We start from the raw sequence: 23,636 nt of genomic DNA on the forward strand, positions 1-23,636 counted from the left end.
GCCTGGTGCGTGTTCATGAAAGACTAGTCGTATATTCAAGGCCTGACCTTGTAGAAATGAATTTAAAGTGGGCTCCAAAATGGTTGTCAGGCAGAATAGATTAAGGGGAGTGCTAGTGATGCTAAATAGCATCCGCATTGGCTATTGTTGAAATCCATTCACAGAAAATAGAGTACCCAGCAGTCTCTTTTGATCAGCACAGCAAAGTGTAATTTAATGAGAGCAACGCTGAGGGAGCCAGTGTGAGATTTATGTTTATTTATTGTGATCCTGGTGGCTGGAGAATGGCTTTACCCATCTTTGTGTTGGCTCTGAGACTCTGCCTATGTATTAGTGACACATGGAAACCAATCTGGACTTCCTGTTCTTTTTTAAGCAGCGTTATGATGGCAAAAGTAAAAATGTAGATCTCAGTCTTATTAGGGCTGCAGTAGGAGTCTATGTGGTGGGGATCACAAACCTTGGCAAATTAATCTGAAACCGTATACATGCATAAACACCACCGGGGGACAGTAGGAAAACATATTTTTGGGGAATCTGGTTGTACTGAACCTTAAAGGGGCAGTGTGTTAGCTGGCTGGGGCCTGTCTGTGCAGAGTTTGCATGTTCTCTGTGTGCCTGTGTGGGTTTTTCAAAGACATGCAGGTTAGGATAATTGGCAGCTGCGAATGTGGGCATGGATGTTTGTCTCTGTGTGTCAGCCCCTGTGATTTGAATGCTTATCTTTCAAAGGATAAGAGGGTATCGTTAATGTAAAGATGATCCTTAAAGGTAAAGCAACATGGCATCTTTGGGAGAACTATTATCATTTTTCAAGGTCCCTCCTTTCCCACTTCTCCAATGAGTTACCCATAGTATGATTAGGACTCCGGCTAGTAAAAAGCCTGGGAGATGCTGCTAGCCTTTGTAACAGTGTCCATCAGTGTGGGATTGACAAAGGTACAGAAAGAGGGCAGGTGTTAGACAAGAAAGTGGGAGGATGGACAGGCTGTGGGAAGTGTTGATCTGCTGTCCAAAACCTCGGTTAGCATTTCTTGATCAGGTGCTAGTGCACAGGAAAGGAACTAATTAGAATTATGGAACAGTGATAAAGTTCACAGAGGTCACATCATCAGACGGAGTCAGGCAGGAAGCCACTTAAACACTAGACACCATGGCATCAATTGTACAAATTGAACTAAATATGCTGGTTCTTGACTTTTGCAAATGTTGTGTTATATCTTCAGGAATTATTATAATATATGGTAATGATATATAAATAGATTGGGGTGTGTGTAAAGCATAGAACTTCCTCAAGTTTAGAACATGGACTGAAAGACATGTTTGAGATTTGATGAGTCAAAGATATTTGGTTAACTAAATGAACCTGCTTCTTTAACTAACTAATATTTGATGCTCAGTGTTCACTCCTTTTATCTACAAGCTTAAGGCCTACAGCAGAGTCACAGAACTTATTTTCAGGATATGTTTAGCTATTCAGGAACACCATAATTTGGCATATTGTCACGTGGTTGGCGTGTGGTATCATAGAGGCTCTATGAAACAGAACAGGTAATGAAAAGCTTTTATACATAGAGGTGGGGGTAAAAATTGATTCTTGGATGCATCGCGATGTGGACGTGGATGATTCGGCATCGATTCACAAATGTCAATAGTCGGATATGTAGATGTTACCGTAACATGATGTTGATGGAACAAAAGAGGCGGTTGCAAGCTTGTTTTAATGTAATGTCTAGATAGTTAAAATTGTGAGGCAAACATTAAGTATAGTGTGAAGACTAACATTAACTAGAGAAAAACCACCAACTCATGCTGCGGCAGTAACCAAATTAAAACACCTCTGTGGTGAAGAAAATAACTCTCTGCTCAGTCTGTTTTACCTTAAAAACCCTGTATGCCATATTTTCAAAGAAAGAGAAAAATAAATTGTGTGTTGAAATCAAACATTTTGATGCATTGTGATGCATCGATAATCATTATATTATAAAATTGTTACCCTGTGAATCGTAATCGAATTGAATAGTGAGGTGCCTGGATATACTACTGTGCAAAATCTGATTACTTGTAAAACCTTTTTACCCTCAGGAGAAAGAAATAAACCTATACACACGCGACAAAGTGGCTCTTCTCTCAGTATTTACATAATCCTGTTGGTTTTTGTGTTAGAGACCTAGGGGCTGTGTAACTTCAATTATATCTATAACTCCATAAAGCGGTTCCAGTGGTTTGTGCATTTTTATGAATGGCATCAAAACAGCACTGTTTGTTGGACTTGTTCTTTTTTTTATTCGCTTGACAAAAACAATGTGATTTCACTGAGACAGGAGTGTAAGTTGAGCACAGTAGCAGTTCAATCATTAGATCTATAGAAAAAGTCTAGCCTCATTACATTACGTTAATTGGGCTCCTGGACTGGCTTGTGACACGACTATCAAGTGACTGCCTAGACAAAGGGCAGACCTCGCACTCTTCTCAGATTGACCCAATTACTTCCCATTAAATGTTTTACAAATCATGAGCAAGTCGTGTTGTGGCAGAGCTCATTCATCTCGGGTGTGAGGGCACCCAGCAATCCAATACAGAGAGTTGGCCAACTATTTTTTTTTTCTTTGGAGAGAGTTTCTTTTTTCCCAGATAAGAGAGGCTTGGAGTTTGGTGGTGTGAAGCTGGCTTGTTCCCTCTCTCACTGTTCTTTGCTGGGTGGGAGAGTTAGAGGAGCCTCGTGCGAAAGTCAGAGGCAGAAAGAGGGGAGCAGCCCATGGATCTCACCTTGTATCTCAGTTTTCTGAAGATGGGTGCAACTAATACAGTTACAAGTATAAATTGATTTTAAATGTCTGCTTGTACGCTGCATGTATTGACATACTGCTAGATGCTCTGATGTCTGAAAGTTGGATTCTGAGGAGGGAAAAGGTGGAAAATGATTAACAAACATGGACATTGCGAAAAGGATGTTTAATAGTATGGTGCTAAAATACAAAAGAAAGAAGGAGGTGTACTTTATGCAAGACCTGACACTAGGTCTGAAGTGTTGTTCAGACTGAACAAGGAGGCTTATGTAAGTACAAGTTGTACTTTTTAATTCAGTTTCATTGCACTAATTTGAGTGATGAAGTGTTGTTGCTGTCCAGGTGCATTCTTTTCTATAACCTGCCACTACATTGAAAATACAGCTGTATCTAGGCAGCAACACTCAGCAACCTCGTGTGTTAATATACCTGTGTAGGTGTGTGATAGCTCAGACTCTGACTCATTTCAAAACTTACCAGCAGCAATACTCTTTTGCTTATTTTTTCCTGCATCCTCTGCTTTTTTCTCCGGTTTGTTCATTCATAAAGTTTCACAGCCGCAGTATAGCCTGAAGTTTTTGCTCAGTTTTAATAGCCTATTTCTTATAGATTTTGTACCACAGTTGAGCTGGCAAAGCACTTTTATATTTATAGCATCAGTATTTTTATTCAGTGTTTTAAGCAGTCGGTATTTTCAGCTCATGAGTTAATGGGGGGGTAGAAGCAGCAGGTTTGTGTTGGCGAAGGATACTACTGCAGAACTCATGACAAACCAGCTTATAGTTGCCAATTAAAATGTTCGAATCATATTTTATTTTAGAAGATATATTTAAGGCATAATATATTCATCTTTGGCAGCTGGTGAGATTAAATGGTATATTACAGTCTGAAGAGTCTGTAATGGGCTCATCCCCTCTGCCTCCCACTGGGCTGCTCTATGCCTGAACATCATTAATTAAAGTCATTTATCCGACACCTTGTCATCTATTATCCTTTGCCTAATGACCCTCCTTATGTCCAGTCAGGACAGGCAGCCTCCAGGTCTCTGCTGGCAGACATCTTCCTCCCAGCTGATCACACATCCTGCCTCTCCAGCAGACAGGCAGACGAGCCCCCCTGCCCTCACCGCACTCACTCCCCTGAGTACCAAACTGTGCCCAGCCCATAGCCTCTTCTGGCTTAATCAGACACAGGCTCATTTTCTGCTTCCTTTTTTTCTGTATCTTTCTCTTTCTGAACAACCTCCACATCTTATTATTTCCTTTGCTGCCACGGAGGTTTTCAGCTCTATAAAAAGGCCTTATCGTGATGTAACAGGGCCTTTAAATCGCTGCAGCGACTCAAAGTAGAGCACGAGAAAGAATCTGATTTGCATAGCTCGTATATATAATGCAAGGTACAACATGATAAGTAAAACTGGCTGGTATATTGTGTTTTTGTGTGTTGACTTTTTCAGCTTTGGGAGTAGAAACAGAGAAATGGCATGTAGAGCTGGAGGGAAGGTAGACATGAAACTGTCAAACTCTTAGATGAGTGATTTTCATCTTCATGCAATCACGGAGAGTTTTCTCATAGCGTCTCCTCTTAGTGTCTTAGTGTCTCAGAAACATCCTGCTATGCAGTCAAACAAGCACAGTAGCACACTATGGAAACTAAGGGTGACCATGTACTGTAAATGCAAAGTACATTGCTGTTGACCACAGCCTCTTCCTTGTTACAGGTTGGTATTAAATGCCTTGCTGAAGGGCACTTTGAAAATAAAGTGGACCTCTCCCAATCTGATTTTCCCAGCCCGGCAGGAGATTCAGATCATCAGCTTTGATGTTAGCAGCCCACTTTCTTCAGTTAGTCACGCTACCTCATTTCCAGTGTCCCATCTGCAGGATTGTCTTCACAATCCAATTCTTTTCTGTTCTATCTTACTAATGATGGGGGATAATTTAACATGGTTGAGCCAGTCATACAAGCCTTTTTTACACAGACATCGCGCTATAGGGCCGCTACAAAGTCCCTTCTTTATACCTGTCAAATACAAGGCAAAATAATGATGATAATAATAATAATAATAATAATAATAATAATATAATTCACTCTAATTGATAAACACTCAGGAACTTGTTTCAAGAATAGAAATATGGATCAAATTAGCTTAATATTAACAGTCCAAATATGAAGTAGAATGTGAGTCCCTTCACAGATGACTTTAAAAAACCTACTACAAGTGAGATTTTTTCCATCAGTGACTTCAAAATGTAGTTAGTGGTTAGTTGTGCCTTGTTCTGCATAAAACACATAACAAGCGATGTGAAGCATCTGTCATTCATATGTGCTTTCAGAGGGTTTAAAATGGTGGAAGAAAATCCTCGTGTTACAGTTAAGGACCTGTCTGAATGTCTCAGAGCCCCTAAGGTTGTCATTTATGTCTCAGCAATACAAAAATATAGAGCAATAATGTTGCTCATGGAATGGCACCATGGGGGAAAGCACGGTTCTCCCTTAAAATAATTGAATGATATTGTACGTCTCAAATTGGCAACCTGAATGTTCTATTATGGTACTGGGACAACTTTAATCAAAAGACTATATTTTGCAGAAACACCTAAAAGTTTGGAGTAATAAACCAAAAGAATACCTTACCATAACGTCATCTTTAAAGTGAATCATGAAGTAGCGATCACCATGATTTGTAGTCGTTTGTCGTCGTTTTTTCAAACTCGCTTTGAATGTCTGAGTAAATAATTCAACAATACACCAAACTACTTTTATGTTACTATTTCAGGCAGATGTTGCTTGTCTATGATTGTGGCTTTAAAGAATATAACACCATGTTTTATGACTAAATCCAAGGAAATTCAAGGGGTTCACATACTATTTCTTAGCTCTGTATGATACCAATATTTAGCAACAAATGCTCTAGAGAGAACACTAAAATATGTACAGTAGGGATAAAGAAATGCACGCTTGGTGTTCACAAAAATCCAAAACTTAACAGTATGCATTTCCAAAGGGCAGAAAAATATTTACACAAGGAATCAAAATTTGCAAAGACTGTAGGCTGGATAACAGTGTAGGATAACAGTGTTGTTGGGTTTTGTTTTTTTTTTATCTCTTTCTTCTTTTTTTTCTGGCATTCTAAATAGATAACAGCAATAAATATTTTTATGTCTTCTCTTATAATTACTCAATTAATCATCACAGTATTTAATTAGTAGAGTGCTTTATTGATAGCTGCAGTCCCACCGTGCTCATTGACAAGGAATTCCACAGCGTATCTTTAATCCTTTGTCATGTCTCTGTTGCTTCCTCCGGCTCGCAGCTGTAATTGAGTTGCTGAAGGTCTGTCTCAGTGTGTGTTCATGTCTGTGTACATGCATGTGCATGTACTGTGTGAGGGAATCAGTATACTGATGCTGATACCCAGGCAGCAGAAACCATCAGATCTGTTTCTGTGTACAGGTTCATTCCACTGACACTGAGAGGCTCTCATGATGTTAAAGTGGTGCAGTACAATGAGTGTCCTTGATGTTCCAAGAGAAGGAGCGCCATGAAAACCAAAGCAATGGAGGATGTGCCAGAGCAAGTCAAAGACATGGCTTCAGCCTCTCAAAGTACGTCACTGATACTTTAAATGTCCAGGTAGTGTCTCTCTGTGCATGTGTATACATGTGCACATTTGCTCAGGTCTGCATGTCGATTGCATTTGTATGTAAACAAAGCAGCCATGCTTGGCAGTGCTCCATTCATGGGCTCGGTCTGGCTAGGCCTGCCCAAGGCTGGTTCTCACACATGGCCACCCCTGGCCTGAATCCAACTTTACAGAGAGACAGCTGGCTTGTTCTGTCTACTAGGTCACACATGGTTCCAGTGTGTGGAACCATAAACTGGTGAATAGTAAAGGTTTCAGATTCATTAAGAGAGGGGAACATGACTGCTTTATATGTCTGATACATAGAGTGCTACAGGAATGAGTCCTGATACCAGGAATTGTGTTAGCATTTTAGCACTCCTTGTTTTCTTGTCTTGAAGGTTTTATCAGTGGGTTTTTGGTCAGGTGCCAGATATAAGGTCTGTGGTTTACACAAGCTTAAGAGACTTTCACGTTTTATTCCGTGAGATAAAGTATGTCAGTAAAACCCCACTAGTGAATTTTAAAGCCTTTAGGTGTCTTGAAAAGGTGGTTGCTAACAAGTAGCGAAATGAGACTATAGAATGTCGTCTTGCTAAATGTGGATTTACAGCCTGGTTGTGGTGGTGACTTTTAACTCATACAACTGTGGTGTAGTTCATATGTAGCCTAAAGTTAGCTTTTTACTTCTGGCGATTGCATTATGCTTCAGAAATCATAAAAGTGGTGTTCATTTGTGAAGATTATGAACTGAAGACTATCTTGCGGAACACAACATCTAGGTAAAAAATCTCATTTTTGTTGAGGGAATCTAACTTCTGCCTAACTTCCATGACTACAAAAAACATCCCTGTAGTACTCTTTTGGACATGGCACAATTAACTTTATACGGACGAAAGTGAAATCAAACAACTCTAATATGCGTAGTGAGGTCGATGGTACTTCTGGTGTAATAGATTTCAGGCTGTGTTTATAGTGAAGTCAGACATTTTGTTCAGGAAGTTGAGGGCTCATAGTAGGTATGTGACTTGGCAAAGAGATCCTTGAAGATATCACGTTTGATACACAGAATTTGTTTTGGATCTGTGCTTGTGTTTGGATGTAGCTATATCTCTGGCTCTGCTTTCATACACATATTGGTTAATCTTTGCTCCCCTACTTTTCACCCTCAGCCTGAACCAGAATCTGAGCTCATTTCCCAGCCCCTCATAGGGAATCCTAGGTCTCGTTTTCAGGTTGTGTTTACCTTGCTCTTTCACTTCTCCCTGACACAAGCCTCTGTTCTCAGAGACCGGCTGTGTGTACGAAGGGAGGTTGTGTCTCCTGCCAGTCTAACCTGAAGCACAGGGAACAGTGGAGGCACTTTTTCCAGCTGACAAATCCCCAGCCCCCCCCCCCTTCAGGTCACAGCTGGGGAAGAACTTGGATAACCTCTGACAACTTTTCCTTAACTACATATAAGCTGAAATGCTCCGTCACGTGAGTAAGACCTTGATGAAAGTTAGCAGAATGGGTCACAGAATAGCTACATGACGTACTATTACTGGCATCACTGCATTATCAGGGAAGGGCATGCTGGGTAGAACAGGGTGGAGACTGTGGTTGCATGGTGTAGGTGCAGTGAAGGTTTACCATGGTTACAGACCACTGCAGTCCCCACACAACAAAGGGAGTTTCCTATTTTAAGTAAGATCAAATGGGAAGTCTGGCTGGAAGGCATTTTCTCCATGTGAGTTCCTTAAAATACACCTGCACCCCCTACACAACTGAGAATAGAACAACTAAACCACACATCCTCCCACAGAGTGCCGTAAAATTAGCCTCCTTTTTAAACTGTAACAGTTGACCTAGTTCTGCCTTCTTCACGTCCTCTTAGACACAGTAGTTACAGTTTTGAAATGTCAGTTGTTTTCATTTAGTTAGAGATTGTCACATGTTGTGAATGTTAAAAATCTCAGCTTTTAAGGCTACTCCTTTTATTTCTTAGTCAGGACAACAGCTGTAATAATGTGGAGCAGTGACCATCACTTATTAAATTCTTTCTGTTGCCTGTGCTCGCTCAAAGCATGTACTTGGACAGATCTAGGGCCAGTGTTTTTAAAATTTAATAAACTAAATTCAGCTGAATGAACATGCATGTTACTGGGCCACACTGTTAATGTCTTGACCTGAATTCTGAATTCTTTTAGCCTTACTGTGCTTGATGCCATGCTTGGGAAACACAGAGTCAACTTCCCAGTAATGTACTTGTTTCAGGTAGTTCTTTATGTTTTAGAAGATGTTAAGGATGTTCTTTTTGCACCAATAATTTATAATTTCATTCTTTATTCTCATTTTTATTGACGTTAATGCCTGTGTTTTGAAAGAACATAATCATCATCTGTTGCATCTTGTGACAGTGTGTCTTAGCAATAATTTAACGTGTTACAGGATGTGTCAGTAGATGAAAAATTGCTTGATGTTCCTGGTGTTTCTTTTGCTGCAATAACAGGCAGATGTTGTTCAGATGGAAACAATATCTGTAAGCAATACTGCAGCAGAGGCAGTGGTTGAAATGCACTGCACTTGAGCGAATGGAAGAACAAATGTCTGCACATCTAGCTTATGTGAGAGTGTTCCCTCTCTCCACTGCTGTACTATTAGAAGAAAAAGAAGTGGTCCGTCTGCTACAGTATGTTGTGGAATTTATTGTTGATGCACATACTGTACTTGCAACAGCCTATTGGTGTATATCTAGGTCATATGGCCATCCATTAGTCCTGTCGTCACTGGAGACAGGGGGTTAACAGGGTTGGGGGTGCTGAAGAGAGGACAGATGGAGTGATGGAAGGATGGAAGGATGGAGGGAGTGTTAGAACTTAATCTGTGCCATCATATTAGCAACAGCTGGCTTGATGCTGGCTGTCAGAATGGCAAGGCTCTCACACTCTGACACACAAGTGTAGCGCATACTGCAGTGTGCACATGCAGACACACACAATGGGGTTTTTTAGTTAAGACCACATTTATATTTAGCTGTGACATAGTCTCCTGATACTATGTATTAAAATCATGAATGTTGTACCTCTATTGCCATTTTGATTTTTTTCTTATCCTATATAGCTCTTATGACCAACTGTCATAAGCTAAATTTTGGTGATTTTGGTAAGGAGATGTATTTTAAATTTTTCTGTTATATTTAGGGATGTATCAATTTAGAAATTCTTGGCTGAAACCGATACCAATGTTTAAAATAACAATCGGGCCAATAGTCGATACTGATATTTTTATGTTGTTTATTTTGTTTGTGTCATTATTTATTCCCTCCCTTAAAAATTCTACACGATAGAATATAACTAAACCGTTTTAAAGTGATTAAGTCCTTATCATGCTTTCTTTGAATAAGCACGGTTCAATAAAGAAGCAACCTTAAATATAACCTTTCACGTGAAAAAATCTTTAAAAAAATACTCCAAATGCCTTTTTACTTTATATAATATATCCCTCTCTAGTGTATAATTTATATAGCTTTAAAAACATCATCACATTTTTTTATTTCACACAACTTTAATTATTCAAGCTTATCGCTAGGGCTGGGCGGTATGACAAAATTTTCATGTCACGGTTTTAAGAAAAAATCATATCGGTTTCACAGTATTTCATGGTCTTTTGCTCAGGTTCGGCCAACTTGACATGCTGTGGTGTTGTGCTATGGCCTATTCAAGTGCCGGAATTTGTTATTTATCTGACAACGCCTGAACACAACATACGCTCCGCTCCATTCATTTGGGCTCCACTGACTGCCGGACTGACGGAAGCGACACATAGAGAAGCCAGCGGGGTTGTTTACCGTTTGCTGAGCCGAGAGGCTGCATGAAATGTTAAAGCATTTTCCACCTAAGTTATTACATATATTTGAGTTATCTACAAGTTTACTGTACTGTTTGTCATCTACTCACTTTCAAATGTCCGCCACGGACATTTACACACGGATAAACATGGGTAAATGCATGAAAAAAAAATCACATATCACCTCTGATAATGGTTTATTCATTTAAAAACACATTGTGCTCGTTTAGCACACTATTTCATGTAGTCTTTATCTGCTGGAGAGTCGCGTAGGGAAGTGTAGCGCAACAAAAATAGAAGAGCCGCGTAAAATAGAGAGTTGCCGTTCCCTTTGCCGGTGGAGCCGCTGATTAAGAGGGGGCGAGCTACTATGGGACTCGCGCTGCATACGTGTCATGCCGCTGACGTGCCCGGTGGAGCCCGGCCATAACTGTCTCGGACTCGGGACGAGTTGTCTTCGGTCAGGAAAATGTGGCCCGAGCCGTGCTCTAGTGTGCTTACCTGTGTGTGTGCGCATTGTGTGTGTGTGTGTGCGTGTGCGTGTGCGTGTGCATGTGCGTGCGCATCGGGGCGAAACTCGCCGTGCACGATACAGAGGACAGAGGAGAATTGTAAACGGCGGTGCGCCGCTGCTAGTTGCATATATGGGAAACACTGCTCTTTTTAGTATGAGTTCTTCTGGGTCATCGTGTACAGTTGCTTTGCTTTCAGGACTCTCTCCGGCAGCCATTCTCGCCTCTAAACTTTTCTATGCTCTCACCCGCTCAAGCATGCCTGTGGTGCCCAGCGGTGAAATGGGTCCCCGCTGAAACACTTTCCCACTGCACACGTTCTGGACGTTGTTTGGGCTATTCACCGGTATTGCAGTATATAAAAAATTCATATCATAACGAAAATAAATACCGGTTTTCGGTACAAACCAGTATACCGCCCAGCCCTACTTATCGCTAAAAATTTTACGTAATTACATGGGACACATCATGAGAATGATTTAATTTACCTTTGCCTAATACTCATTTTCACTGAATAGAGCTCAAACACATCGTAATGTAACTCAATGCAACCTTCATGAGCTGTTAGTTGCAGACACGGATTTCAACATGGATTTGTTGTTCACAATGTAACATAACTTAAGTGAGTTTACTGCGTCCCTTCACCCTGTACGGGAAGATTTGTGTTCCTCCCAAACACGTTTTTTATTGTCTCTTGGAGAACTAGAGGCCGGCTGCTACTAGTCATTTCATCACACAATAGTAAGATCGTGGAGCACATGTGCCAAACAGTTATTGTATTCATCTTGTACTTTCTTATTCGTTCAAGTTTGTGGCCCTTAGTCTCGAGCCCTGCTTTTTAGCCTGCACAAAACTGACGTTACAACAGAACAACATCGGCCACTGCCATCAGTGAGTGTTGATACTGATGTTCAGCCTATAAACGGGTGCATCCCTAATTATATTTTTGTACGCAAAATGTGCAGTATGTCCAAGTAAATGTTTGGCTGTATGTTTCTGTTAAACCAGATGCCTTCACGTTTTTTTTTTCTAAACTCAAAATCATGATGTGAAAATGTTGGCAAATTCAAATGTAGCAAAGAGCATCAATAGGGGGCACAACTTGTTGAATTTTGAAATGCATAATATCATCCCATATAGCTCCTGGCATTGCAGTAGCAAATGTCAGTGTGTTAGCTGAAGATGTGTAACCAACCCTACCTAACCTTTTTGTCACAGTCCATTTATATCGACAGGGTCCTTGCGGACCTGCAAGTATGAAAGAGGGTCATGAGTCACAACTGAAATAAAGGTCAGTGCACCTTTGTTCCCCCCTATTCCTCTGAAGAAACTGTCAAGCTTCTCAGACTCAGTGTTATTTGCTTATGTTAGCCTGCCAGTCGCAACAGTCAGAAACACAGCTGTGATGCCACCAGCAAGAATACCATGCTGGTTAAAGAGATGGAAGACACTGATATTTCACAGACTGGTTAAACTTGAAATGCACTGTGTTTTGTGACATTCAGATAAATTTAGTATTGAAATATGTTCCGACTCTTTGTGTGTGGATATATGTCTGCAGAGACGCTTAGGCGGAATGACAGAGGGGACAAGGTGAAGGGCCAACACGAGTGCTAAATCAGGGAACTTGAACTCCATGTGACACTGTCTACCAAACATAGCAGTAGTGTTGACAGATTTGGGGTCAGTTTATAATTTAGGATTAACGTACATTGTGTTAACCAAAAAAGTAGTCCTCTTTTCAGTGTGAAGAGAAAAAAATCTTGTCCACACTAGGTTGATATTTTTTCAGCTGACAAACAACAAAGTTGCACTTTACCGGAGTGAGACACAGCCAGCCTGGTCACTGCGCTTGGTGACAATGGATTAAACCATGTTTGGAAATCTCTTTGTTTCAAGATTGCCAATGACAAACTATTTATACTGTTGTTTATATAGAATTTTTTTTTGCTGTTTCAGTTATCAGACAATGGCAGAACAAAATTGTGATTTGATGGCAGCCTCAAACGCTTACAGCTCAGACATACATTCCACGTTGAACGTCTACAGACAGCTGTTGTCATGCAGACGCACACATAGTTCTATTCATAGTACAATTGTGGGTCTGTGTCAGCCCCCAGCAGTAAATGGGAGTACTGGGAGGTGAGCTGACTGTCTTCCTACTGCTAGCATCAGTGAAACTAAAACTAAGAGATGCTGCTGGGACCGGAGTGAATGTCTGCTGAATGTTCAAGTTAAAACTAACTTCACTGCGGTGCAGAAGCTGCAGCTGGCTTGACCGCAGTGTTTTGGACTGGACTGGAGAATGGAACAAGGGAGTGGAGTGTGTGCAGTTGCTAAACGTACTGTCCACAGGGTCACGGCAATGGGCTGCATGCTGACATCTGCATAGGGGTCTGTGCAGACTAGGGTTGCCCCCAACTAAGAATTTTCCGAGTCAACCAGTAGTCGTCATGTAGGGCCATTAGTCGACTAGTTGCCTGCATGTTTATGATATTTTTTTGGCAGGGCAACACAATGGTTTGAGTTGAAGGTCTCCCCAAAACCATACTAATGAACCTTCATTAATATAGGCCTATATTTTATTGACAAGTGCACGTCACACACTGAGCGAGCCGCCTGTTAATGATGCTGTCAGCAAAGCAGTAATGATTGTGCTAAGTGGCTAATGAGCATGTAGCTACTTACATGTTTCAGATGATACGTCACGTTTGTAGTTGATGAATGAGTTTCTGTATCACCTTGGGTTCGTCCTTCACCTTCTCAAAATGATCCCACACTTTGGATTTCCTGCCCGACATGTTATTAAGTAGCCTGTGTAGTAACTGCAGGTACCAGCCCTGTACATTACCGCGACTCCTGTCTGACTGCTGAGCGTTGTCACTTCCTGTGTCTGACCTTTCAAATTAAAAATTCTCACATGGTCCAGTCATATAAGTTAAGACGAAGTGACCACTGAAATCTTGACAACGAATTACCTTTCTGGTTGATTAATATTTGGTTGACTCTTAGGGGGCAGCACTAGTACAGACCCTTGTGGACATGGGTGGATAATAACATTCATGTCACGCGTACCAAAGTGGACCCTTGCAGACCCTTGGAGATATGAAGATGCGGAAATTATGAATTGGCCTTAACTGTTAACCTCCTGTAGCTCCAGCAGTGCTCAGTCATTTAAGTAAATGGTGTCCAGGCAGATTGTCATTCTGATTCGTTTTTGGTTGAATATAGGTTGTGGATTGGAATAATGTGAAGTGAATTGGCCTCTCAACAAAACCCTTATCTGTGGAGCATGATAGCCAAGGTTACTATCAGCCACTACATCTGCAGTGTAGCCTTGTGTGCCCCTGAGAGAGACTCAGATTTATATTAGTTAGATCAGTCAAGCATGTTACCAACATACAGGTTAGAACATGTCAGCATGTTCCCTTCTAGACACCACCCTCTGTTTTCCTCCTTTCCTCCTCCCAGTTGGTGTAATGATTACCAAAAACGAACGTGCCCCATGTGACAGCAAGACAAGTGCTTTCACCTCAGCAAGGTAACTGTGGGTCAGACAGCTTTTGTTGTTGTTGTTTTTATCTGTGCTTCTCATAGTTCAAGGTTAATGTATGACACAGGAATGTGTGTTATTGGCTGCCCTGGTTCTGCTACCTTACTGTTATCTTTTTCCACAAGTCGTTTCTATCACTGGATAAATATTGGCCTAGCACCTGTATAGCATGACAGTGCTAGATGGAGTTAATGCCAAGCTTGGCAAACTTTAGGCTGTGTACAGGGAGTTGTGAGAGTCGAGGTTTAGCACGATTGTATGTTGTGCTTCAGTTGTAATATAAGGTCAGGCAAAGGGTAGAATGGCTGCTACGTAGCACGTAAAATGGTGCTTGAATTTCTACTTGGACATGTTCTTCTCATATTTTCTCCTTTGTGAAATTGTCAACAAGTGTAACTTAGTGTTTCTCCTGGCCAGGACACTGGGTAAAGTGTCAGTAATGAATGTTTCATTTCCACCTTCTTATCTGTATTATTGACAGTCCGACTGATCTGAGTGTCCATTTGATGTTGATGCCCAGATATGTTCCCCTCACAGTGGCAGCGTCTCCATTACAAAACAATTCATCTCCTCTTACTTCTGTAAAGGCCAACACAACTCTGAACTCTGAAACCTCAGAGGATACAGAAGCCAAATGTTTTGATTTATATTTGGACACCTCAGTTTGTTTTCATTTAGTTTTAAATACGCTCTTGTGTCTTAAACTGTAACTTACAACACGGCTGCTGGTGTGAGTGTGTGCTCTGTGTGCTTGTGTGTGTGTTTGTGAGTAATGCGCACTCAATGCAGCCTGCTCCACTGCTGCTGCTGGGATTGGAGAGGAGCATTTTCTCCTTTGGCGTTACATCGTGTGCATGTGTAATCCTCCCTTCAGTCTACAGCAACAAGGCACACACACACACTCTCGGCCACGTATGCGCATCCACACACTCATTTTCTACACTTACGTCATTCAACAAACGCCACACAAAAAACAATTGGAATGGCCTCCGTATACGCTCAACTGACAGGCCCACACACACACACACACACATGACACAAACACATTAAGCATGCATGGATTCCACACCCATGCTCAGTCTAGACTGCGTAATATGCTCGTACACACAGTCTTTCTCCCAACAAATCTCCACCCTGCAGCTGTGAGAACCAGCTGTGATTGGTTTGTCCTGTCAGTCTTCGTGTCTGCCCACATCTTGACCCGCCCTAGGGCCTGCACTGTAAGTGGTATTAATTCTCCTTGTGTGCCTGTCCTGATACAGTTTGGCAGCCCATTGTGTTTACTGTTGTGTAATGCAAAAGCTACATGCTCTTTTTCATGCAGCCTGTTCTGCACTCAGGGTTCAGCACTGTACTACACACGCACGCATGCACTGCAGCAATGGAATGCTATTTATAGACCTGCTCCACAAGGACAAATAAGGCTCCTTTGCAGGGAGAATAAATTTACCTTTTTCATCTCATATGTTGGTTGTTTATAGCTGCGTCTTTGAAAGGACAAAGGAGCAGAGGGCAGGAGGAAGAAATGCACAGGAGAGATTGCAAGATCAGAAATGAGGAGGGAGTCAGGAGGCTGAGGGAATGAGTCACAGAGGCAGGGTAGAAAACGGAGGGAAGTAGGGAGTGGTGTGATGAGGACACGGATGTGAGTGTGCTAAGGAATGTTTTGTATGTGCATATATGCACTTGTAGAGGGAAAGCAGAGTTTGTAAACTGCCAAGACTCCACCAGCACTACATATGGTTTCCAGTTTGCAGTTTAAGCCCCTGTCACCTCACAGGTTTTACTTCTATCACTTAACAGCATGTACACTTTGACAAACAGCACTTTCCTCGTACACCAGTGTAATCACAGTTGACTGATGTGGGAGAGTTCAAAGATGAATCAGTCTGTGAAAATGTTCTATGAATGAATTTTATGTAACACGCTGTTCTTGGATGGTTGTAATTGAGGGCTCGTAGGCGAGACTGCTCCGTAGGCTGGGAGTCAGAGGGTCTTGTCTACTGTATGTGTTTGTGCACTGAGAGAAAATGAATGGGATTATATTGATCTGAGCGGAGAACAGTGCGGCCGTCCAGACAGACCCAGGTGGTAACAGCCACGCTCCATTAAACTCAGTGTTTTACCGTCAGCTCCGGTTTGCTGTGATCAGCTCGGCACCCGTTTGAACAAGCATAACGATCCATCTGGAAACAGCCGTGACCCTCAGCAGTTGTTAATATCATGGCTATGAATAGTTTGCCACTTGTCAATAGTTACAGAGCTCAGTGGAGGAGAAAACAAGGCACAAGTGAGGCATCGTGTCTCTGAGCAACAGCACATAGATTCATAGAAGACTCAAGGTCTTGACACAGTTCTGTCTCTGTGCATGCAGAATAGTATGCATATGCCTGTATGGTTTCTTCTATGTGAATTTTTTCGTCTTCTTTATGTGGGCATAGTGGGCTAAAAATATAACTAATCCACTCACCGCAGTAAATTAACAACATGAAGCTGCAGAGGCACAGCTTGATCCTGCCCACATCTGCAGTAGCTGCATCTGTCCCCTTTTGTGTGCCGAGATGTGCATCTCATTAGTAGATGGGATCCTTGTGGATATCAAGGGAAATGACTGAGGAAGCAGCATTTTTTGGGTACACAGCAATTCCTGCACTGAAGCCTGTTGATTCAGGCCAACAAGTGGCAATGGCGGCGGGGGTCGTCTTGGACAGTGAGTCTCTGTGGACAGAGTGACCGAGCTTGGTTGGAGACGCTGTCTGTCATATACACTCACAATGTGCAGTCTGAGCTGCTTGTCACTGCCACGCACAGTGCTATTATGTGGACAGGCTGACATGTCGGTACAGTAGGTCTTTGTTAGTGTTAGAGAGGAGAGAAAGGGCGGAGGTCCAGACAGTCTGATAGATTTGCACAAAGAGAAGGAGTGAGGATGGAGCTCAGGGACGCAGGGAGAGACAACAAGTAAGATCATATTCAAAAGACGATAAGCTACAAAGACAGGATGAATCACTTGGACTGTTTTTGACATCAGACAAACAAAGGCATGTGTGTAAAAACCTTGGAACAGTTTATTCTAATTAGAATTTCCTGTCTTCCATCCCTCTTTTTTCCCCTTTCTTTCCAAACCTTCCCTTCCCTCCTTTCTTCTCTCTGCACTCCCCCCCTGCAGAGGACGAGCAGGAGCAGGTTGTCAGGATGAAGGAGGAGAATTTGTTCCATCGGAGGTTTTCTCTGTGCCCAAACGCCACCTCCCCGCCCAAAATTGACCCCCGCTCCCTCACCCGGAACCTGTCTTATGGAGGGGACAATGACCTCTACAACCTCAGCCCAGGTAAAAGGCCAAAAGGTCAAATCTGACAAGTGAAATGTGGATATAACAAAATATAATATTTCAGTGACAGTGGATTCCAGTGTCTGTAAAACAATGGCATACTGTACTGTACTGGACTTACTCCGTACATGTCAACAAACCTCAGCCGCTGCTTACTATCTGCTTTTTGGGCTGCCTTGCTTTAATTGTCTGTCAGCAGGTTTGTTCACAGAGTTCATTTGTATGTGACTGTGTGTTGTGGGTTCCCACCAGGCAGTGACACAGACAGGAACGGTCTCTCCATGCTGAGTAATGAACTTAGTCCTGCCCAATCACCAGGCAGCAAGGTAAGAACACAGATCCTGATTGGGCAGTTCACTAACAGACTCATTGGGTGAGCCCTTTTCCTTTTGTCTTGTATGACGATTTATTTTCCTCTGATTGCTTGTGGTGTTAGCAGCCTGAAACAACAGGAATATTACTCTTTTGGTAAATCAGCATTTCAAAATCAACATTTATAAGTCATGACACTGCACCAATGGAAGTCTTCTAAAAGCTGTGGGATGTTACATGTCAGGGCCGTGGTGGGAACTGTGTCTTAAGTGCCACAAACCATGTATGTCACCCAGACCTTTATTGTCCTGGTGCTGCCCGTTGTATTAGTCCTAACAGTCTGTTTCTATTCTTTAGTAATACATATTAGGAGCGGTCAGTAAATGTTGCCAATGGCAACCGCGTAATCTCATCTTGTCTTGTCTCCACTCCCCTTGTCGCTTCGCCTCGCCTCACCTAGTCTCGCAATATTGCCTATTTATATGTGGAATAATTTACAAGCGCAGCTGCATCTCTGGCCTTTTGCCCTATCTTCCATCCTGAAAGCCCTCAGGGGACAATAGGCGACTGAGACCCTCGCATGATGTCATCTGTACAGGGTTTTAATGGTGTACTATGCTTTTAAGAATGGCTTCTTTTAACACAAATAGATAAGACTAGGCGCATGTGTGGGCTCACCAAATAATATTGTGAGTCATATTGGTTTAGTGCATACAGAACAAGTGGTTATGTAATTACATATCGCAGTAAAAATCAAAGCATAATTTACCACTGAGGTTCTAATCTCTACTTAGTGATCAGTGAAGACCATCAAACAGTCAGTGGCCTTTGTTGTCTAACCGAGGAAGTCAGTGGGGTTGTGGTCGAAACAGCAGAGCTGCCTGATAAGTTGCCTCTCTGGCTGAAAGAGCTTTCTGCCTGCTTCATACGAACTTGTGGCAGATCAGATGCTTCGTGGCTAAAGTAATAATTAAACAATGTGGAAGCTAGTTGTGTCATGTTGGCGCTTGTAGCAGTTCGTCACAAGAGCTAACTGTTGTCTAAAAGGGCGATGCCATTATGTTTCAAAATATGATCACAAAAGTTGTCTGTTGAAATGGTGTTGTGATTGTTAATCATAGACTATTGATCTAGATTTGCTAAACTAAAATTTCTACATAAATTGCAGTTGTTGACGGTGTTTACTTTGCATCTTCTTCCTCCTCTTCATCCTCACTGACTGTCTCCTCTCCTCCCTCCAGTCTGAGTCCAGGATGTTCAATGGTGTTGAGAAGGAGTGCCCCTCCCCCACAGAGAAGCTGGCCCGGAAGGAGTCTCTCAAGGTACACATCACTTCCTTGCGCGAGACAGTCATGCTAAATGTTGAACGCAGTCATGTTTTTATAGATATTATAGATATATCATAAAGTGCATGTGATTTAGGGCTTCAGTATCCCTGTCAGTCTGAGCTCAGTGAGATAAATGTACAGGAGTCATTTCACAACCTTGGAAGTATTTTGAATATGTATTGTTTTTTATGTTTAAAATAAATAATGACTCATGTTAGTGATCACCAAAGAAAAACAGCATGCCAACATGATGGCAAGCATTTGGTTGACTCTGCTTCCATCTAGTGTTAGACCAGTCCTCCAACCAGTAAGACTAATAACTCATTCGCAGTGGTGGAATGTAACTAAGTACAAGTTGTTCTTTTGTTTTCATGACACTTTCTGCTTCTACTCGACGACATTTCAAAGAAAAATATTGTACCTTTACTCAACTACGTTTGACTGACAGCTTTATTTACTAGTAACTTCACAAATTTGGATTTTTTTTTACACACAAAACATATGAAGAGTTTATAAAACATGATGGTTTGCTATGAATTAAACAACCCAACAATATTAAGATCTTCAAATATAGGTGGAATGATCAGCCGATTATGCAGTTAATTGATTGACAGAATAATTTTCATCATTTCAGTGTTTTTTCATGTGAAAAAAAATCATTTAATACTTTAGCTACCTAAATCTACTTACTTACTTTTACTGAAGTAACAGTTTTAATGCAGCACGTTTAGTTGTACTAGAGTATTTTTACAGTGTTGTATTAGCACTTTGACTTAAGAAAGGGATCTGAATACGTCTTCCACCACTGTTCATTCATGTGTGTTTTCTTCCTGTGTCACAGGTCCAAAAGCAGAATTACAGGCAAGAGAAGAAACGGGCAGCTAAGGAACTGTTCAGTGCACTAAAGGATCCTAGTGTCGTCATCATGTCCAACTGGCTAAAGGTGCGTGGATTTTGTCTATTAGACTGAGCTGCTACAGTACATCGACTCCAAAATGATTATCTTAAGTCACACTAGTCAGACTTTTTATCATGTGTCATTTATACATTTTGCTAATTACTAACTTAGTTATAATTTGCTGTTACAAATAAGGATGTAATAGTGGAACTATTCTAAAGCTGCCTTTTTTTTCTTGTAATGTGTAATAACATCACATGAGCAACATTTTATTTCATGTGTTCCCGTCATGCTCTGGTACTAAATTACCCTCATATCTCATCCTACATTCTGCTTTAGATCCGTGGCTCCTTAAAGAGTTGGACCAAGCTGTGGTGTGCCCTAAAACCTGGAGTTCTTTTGATCTATAAGACCCCCAAAGCTGACCACTGGGTGGGCACCATCCTGCTCAGCGCATGCAAGTTAATTGAGAGACCCTCCAAGAAGGACGGCTTCTGCTTTAAGCTCTACCACCCAATGGAAAAATCCATCTGGGCTGTCAAGGTCAGACACATTTTAGGCTCACAAGCATTTTTTATAAATTCAGTAATAACAGTTGATCAAGGCTTCATTGATTATAGTGAGACAGACTAAGATTTGAATTAAACTATTTACTTGATACAAGGATAACTGTTTAATTTTTTAATATTTAGGTGCAAGTATCAATTAGGGCTGATTTTGTTTTTGCAACATGCAAGATGAGTTTTGTGTCTACAGACATTGACGTTAGTGCCTCCTAGTGGTATTATTAGAAAAACAAGGGTTGAAAGTAATGCACATTACAGTACAAAAAATTTGGAATATGATTGTAGTCATTTCCAGGTTTGGGTAAGTATGGAAGAAAGAAAAGAGATGTCCCTGTTCCGCTTACGGAAATATAAAATTCTGACTTTTTAAAATTCAATTGATCATACGAGCCGAGTGTTTTTCATGGTGTTTGGAGCAAAATATTTACCTCTCTGTGAGAGAGTGCGGGCTGGAGCATGTTTGATGTCATTGAAACCATGCCCAAAAGTATGTTGTGGGACTAAGCGCACACTTTTATGCAGAGCTGCCTCTATGCCTGCACATCACAGCATCTAAAAAAAGCTCTGCGCCTTAAGTGCCTTTATACCAAATCAGAACATCCACAACCAAATTATTTTAAAAGGAAATGCAGTAATATCTTTGATTTGCATATAGCATCACAAATAGCCAAATATGAAGCTTTTCTGAATATTTATGAGTTATGCAGTGGCGTATTTATCAGAAAAGTAAATGGAGTATCTTTTCTGTGCAAGGAAATCAGACTTTTGTGGCTGTGTTGATTGTCACGTCCATGGATGCAGTAAATAGATATGGCTGATATGGCGAGTATAGGTAGCACTGGTCAGTTACCTTCCTCTTTGGACGGAGATAAACTTGTCTGGGGTTGGTTTTAATTGATTTGTATGAGCTACAGTGCCTAGCTACAGTCTTCTGCAATGTAATAGCATACATGGTCAGAATGTAACCCACATGTTAACAGATGGCTTTTGATGTTGTCTGTTTACATAATAAACACCTAACTGTTTGTAATGAGATGTCAAATATGGTCTGGAGTCTGGAAAATAATCAAATTTTTAAATGGAAAATGGTAGCAATCATGACATTAAGATTAATGCACAGCAACTAGGTAGAAATTGATGTCCATACATCAAAAGGAATAAGCGGCATTGAACCTATTAAAAAAGTGTTGTTGTTTTTCCCCCTAAGGGATCTGTGTTGTTGTTATGACTGTAGTTTTTAATTAATTTGGGTTAGCAACGTTGAATGAAAATGCAGGGTTTAAAGGTTAAAAGCAGTTTTATCTGTTATTACATGTAATTTTGTAGTTCACATTGACACTCAGTTTTGTCAGTGTGTTTATTTTTACCTTTCATTTGTATTCACCCAATAGTTTAAATTTGTAACTGATAATTATCCTGTTCAATGCTCCATTATGCTTATAGCCCCGGAGAGAGCCATTTGCTTCTGTTGGTACAACATGACTAAAATGGCATGAAGCGTGACTCACCACTCGTTTCATCCATATGCTCAGGGTCCCAAAGGAGAGAACGTTGGCTCCATCACGCAGCCTCTACCCAGCAACTACCTGATCTTCAGAGCAGCATCTGAGTCTGACGGTGAGGCTTGTGTGTGGTTGCTTTAGTCGGAGGTGCACGTTCTAGGGTTTTTAATGAGTTATTTTTATGAGCAGAATATACTGAAGACGCTCCTTCCCATCTCTCTGCCGTCTCTCCAGGGCGATGCTGGATGGATGCCTTGGAGCTGGCTCTCAGCTGCTCCAGTCTGTACAAGCTGACAGCCAAAGGCGGGAAGGAAGGAGATATCAGCATGTCTTCAGAGTCCTCCCATATACTCCACCTGCTGCAGTCAACTGCACTCACTGATGCAGAGCTGCTACAGTAAGTGCCACACAAAAACTGCAGCATACACTGAAAGCATCTCAGATATCATCAATCTCCTTCTTACATTTATTAGTTTGTGTTTTCTGTAATGACACTTTAGTTGCTGGCGCTTGCCAGTTCACGCACAAGACTGTTGGCATTTCTACCAAACACATTTCTGCTGTCTTATTTATGCGGTCAGAAACTCCCAGATGGTAGATTTAAAATATAGTCTCTGTGTTTTCTGGTCATCAACTCACAATAACAGCGGATTGAAAATGGACTGCCGGAAATATTCTTTGTTAAATAAAAAAACACAGATGAGGTTAGCTGTGATATTGATGTAGGGTGCACCATCCTAGCAAAATTTAGATTACTTTGTTAAACCATCATGCACAAGTGTGATTTGAGGTTATGCAGTGCTAGAAATGTAGCTTGTGTGCGTACAGAAGGGAGCAAATCATTCATTCATCTTTATTTCAGTGTTGTGCCTTTGACCCATCTTACCAGTGGCATGAGGAAGTTACGATGGACCCCAGTGCACACTATTGAGCATGTATTGTCTTGACACAAATAGAGACTTGATATTGGACAACATCAACATACATTTTGCCCAGTAATCATCACTGCATATCTGACAAAAATATCAAAGAAAGTCAGAAATTATTAATCTAATTGAATAGTTTTTATAGTATATGTATAGATGTTATATCTTATATAGAAGAAGCATATAATTTTGTTACAGATAGTCACTGACTATTTAAAAAAATATAAAGAACAAAGGAAAAACCTGACGCAGGTGGGTTTGCCTTTTTGAGGACATAGATAGCAAATGGCACCGTTTTTAATTAATAATATTTTAATAATAATTTATCTTTGTACACTGGTATATTTCTAAGGTGGCAATTTCAATCACTTGCTCCCTCTACTGGCCCCTTCACCCCCGGGGCCCCATTGCACTGCCCACACTGTCTATATTTACGCACCTGCATCCTGCATGGGATTATAAAACA

The 23,636-nt window shown here is 41.2% G+C and overlaps 1 protein-coding gene across 3 annotated transcripts in view; it reads left to right on the top strand.

Annotated features, from left to right (window-relative positions):
* The window catches only part of osbpl5 (oxysterol binding protein-like 5), a 60,073-nt gene that overhangs the window by 21,158 nt on the left and 15,279 nt on the right, over positions 1–23,636 (top strand). Inside the window, exons 3-10 of one of the 3 annotated variants that reach the window (XM_049574043.1) lie at positions 6,246–6,397; positions 17,477–17,638; positions 17,891–17,964; positions 19,192–19,272; positions 20,120–20,221; positions 20,516–20,719; positions 22,275–22,359; positions 22,479–22,641. In XM_049574043.1, the coding sequence (XP_049430000.1) occupies positions 6,334–6,397; positions 17,477–17,638; positions 17,891–17,964; positions 19,192–19,272; positions 20,120–20,221; positions 20,516–20,719; positions 22,275–22,359; positions 22,479–22,641 (935 nt within the window). In that variant the 5' untranslated portion in view covers positions 6,246–6,333. The remainder of the gene's footprint in view (positions 1–6,245; positions 6,398–17,476; positions 17,639–17,890; positions 17,965–19,191; positions 19,273–20,119; positions 20,222–20,515; positions 20,720–22,274; positions 22,360–22,478; positions 22,642–23,636) is intronic. The other 2 variants (XM_049574045.1, XM_049574044.1) reach the window with 2 other exon arrangements.

This window comes from Epinephelus fuscoguttatus, linkage group LG4, assembly GCF_011397635.1.
Source record: "Epinephelus fuscoguttatus linkage group LG4, E.fuscoguttatus.final_Chr_v1".
Taxonomy (NCBI): Eukaryota; Metazoa; Chordata; class Actinopteri; order Perciformes; family Serranidae; genus Epinephelus; species Epinephelus fuscoguttatus.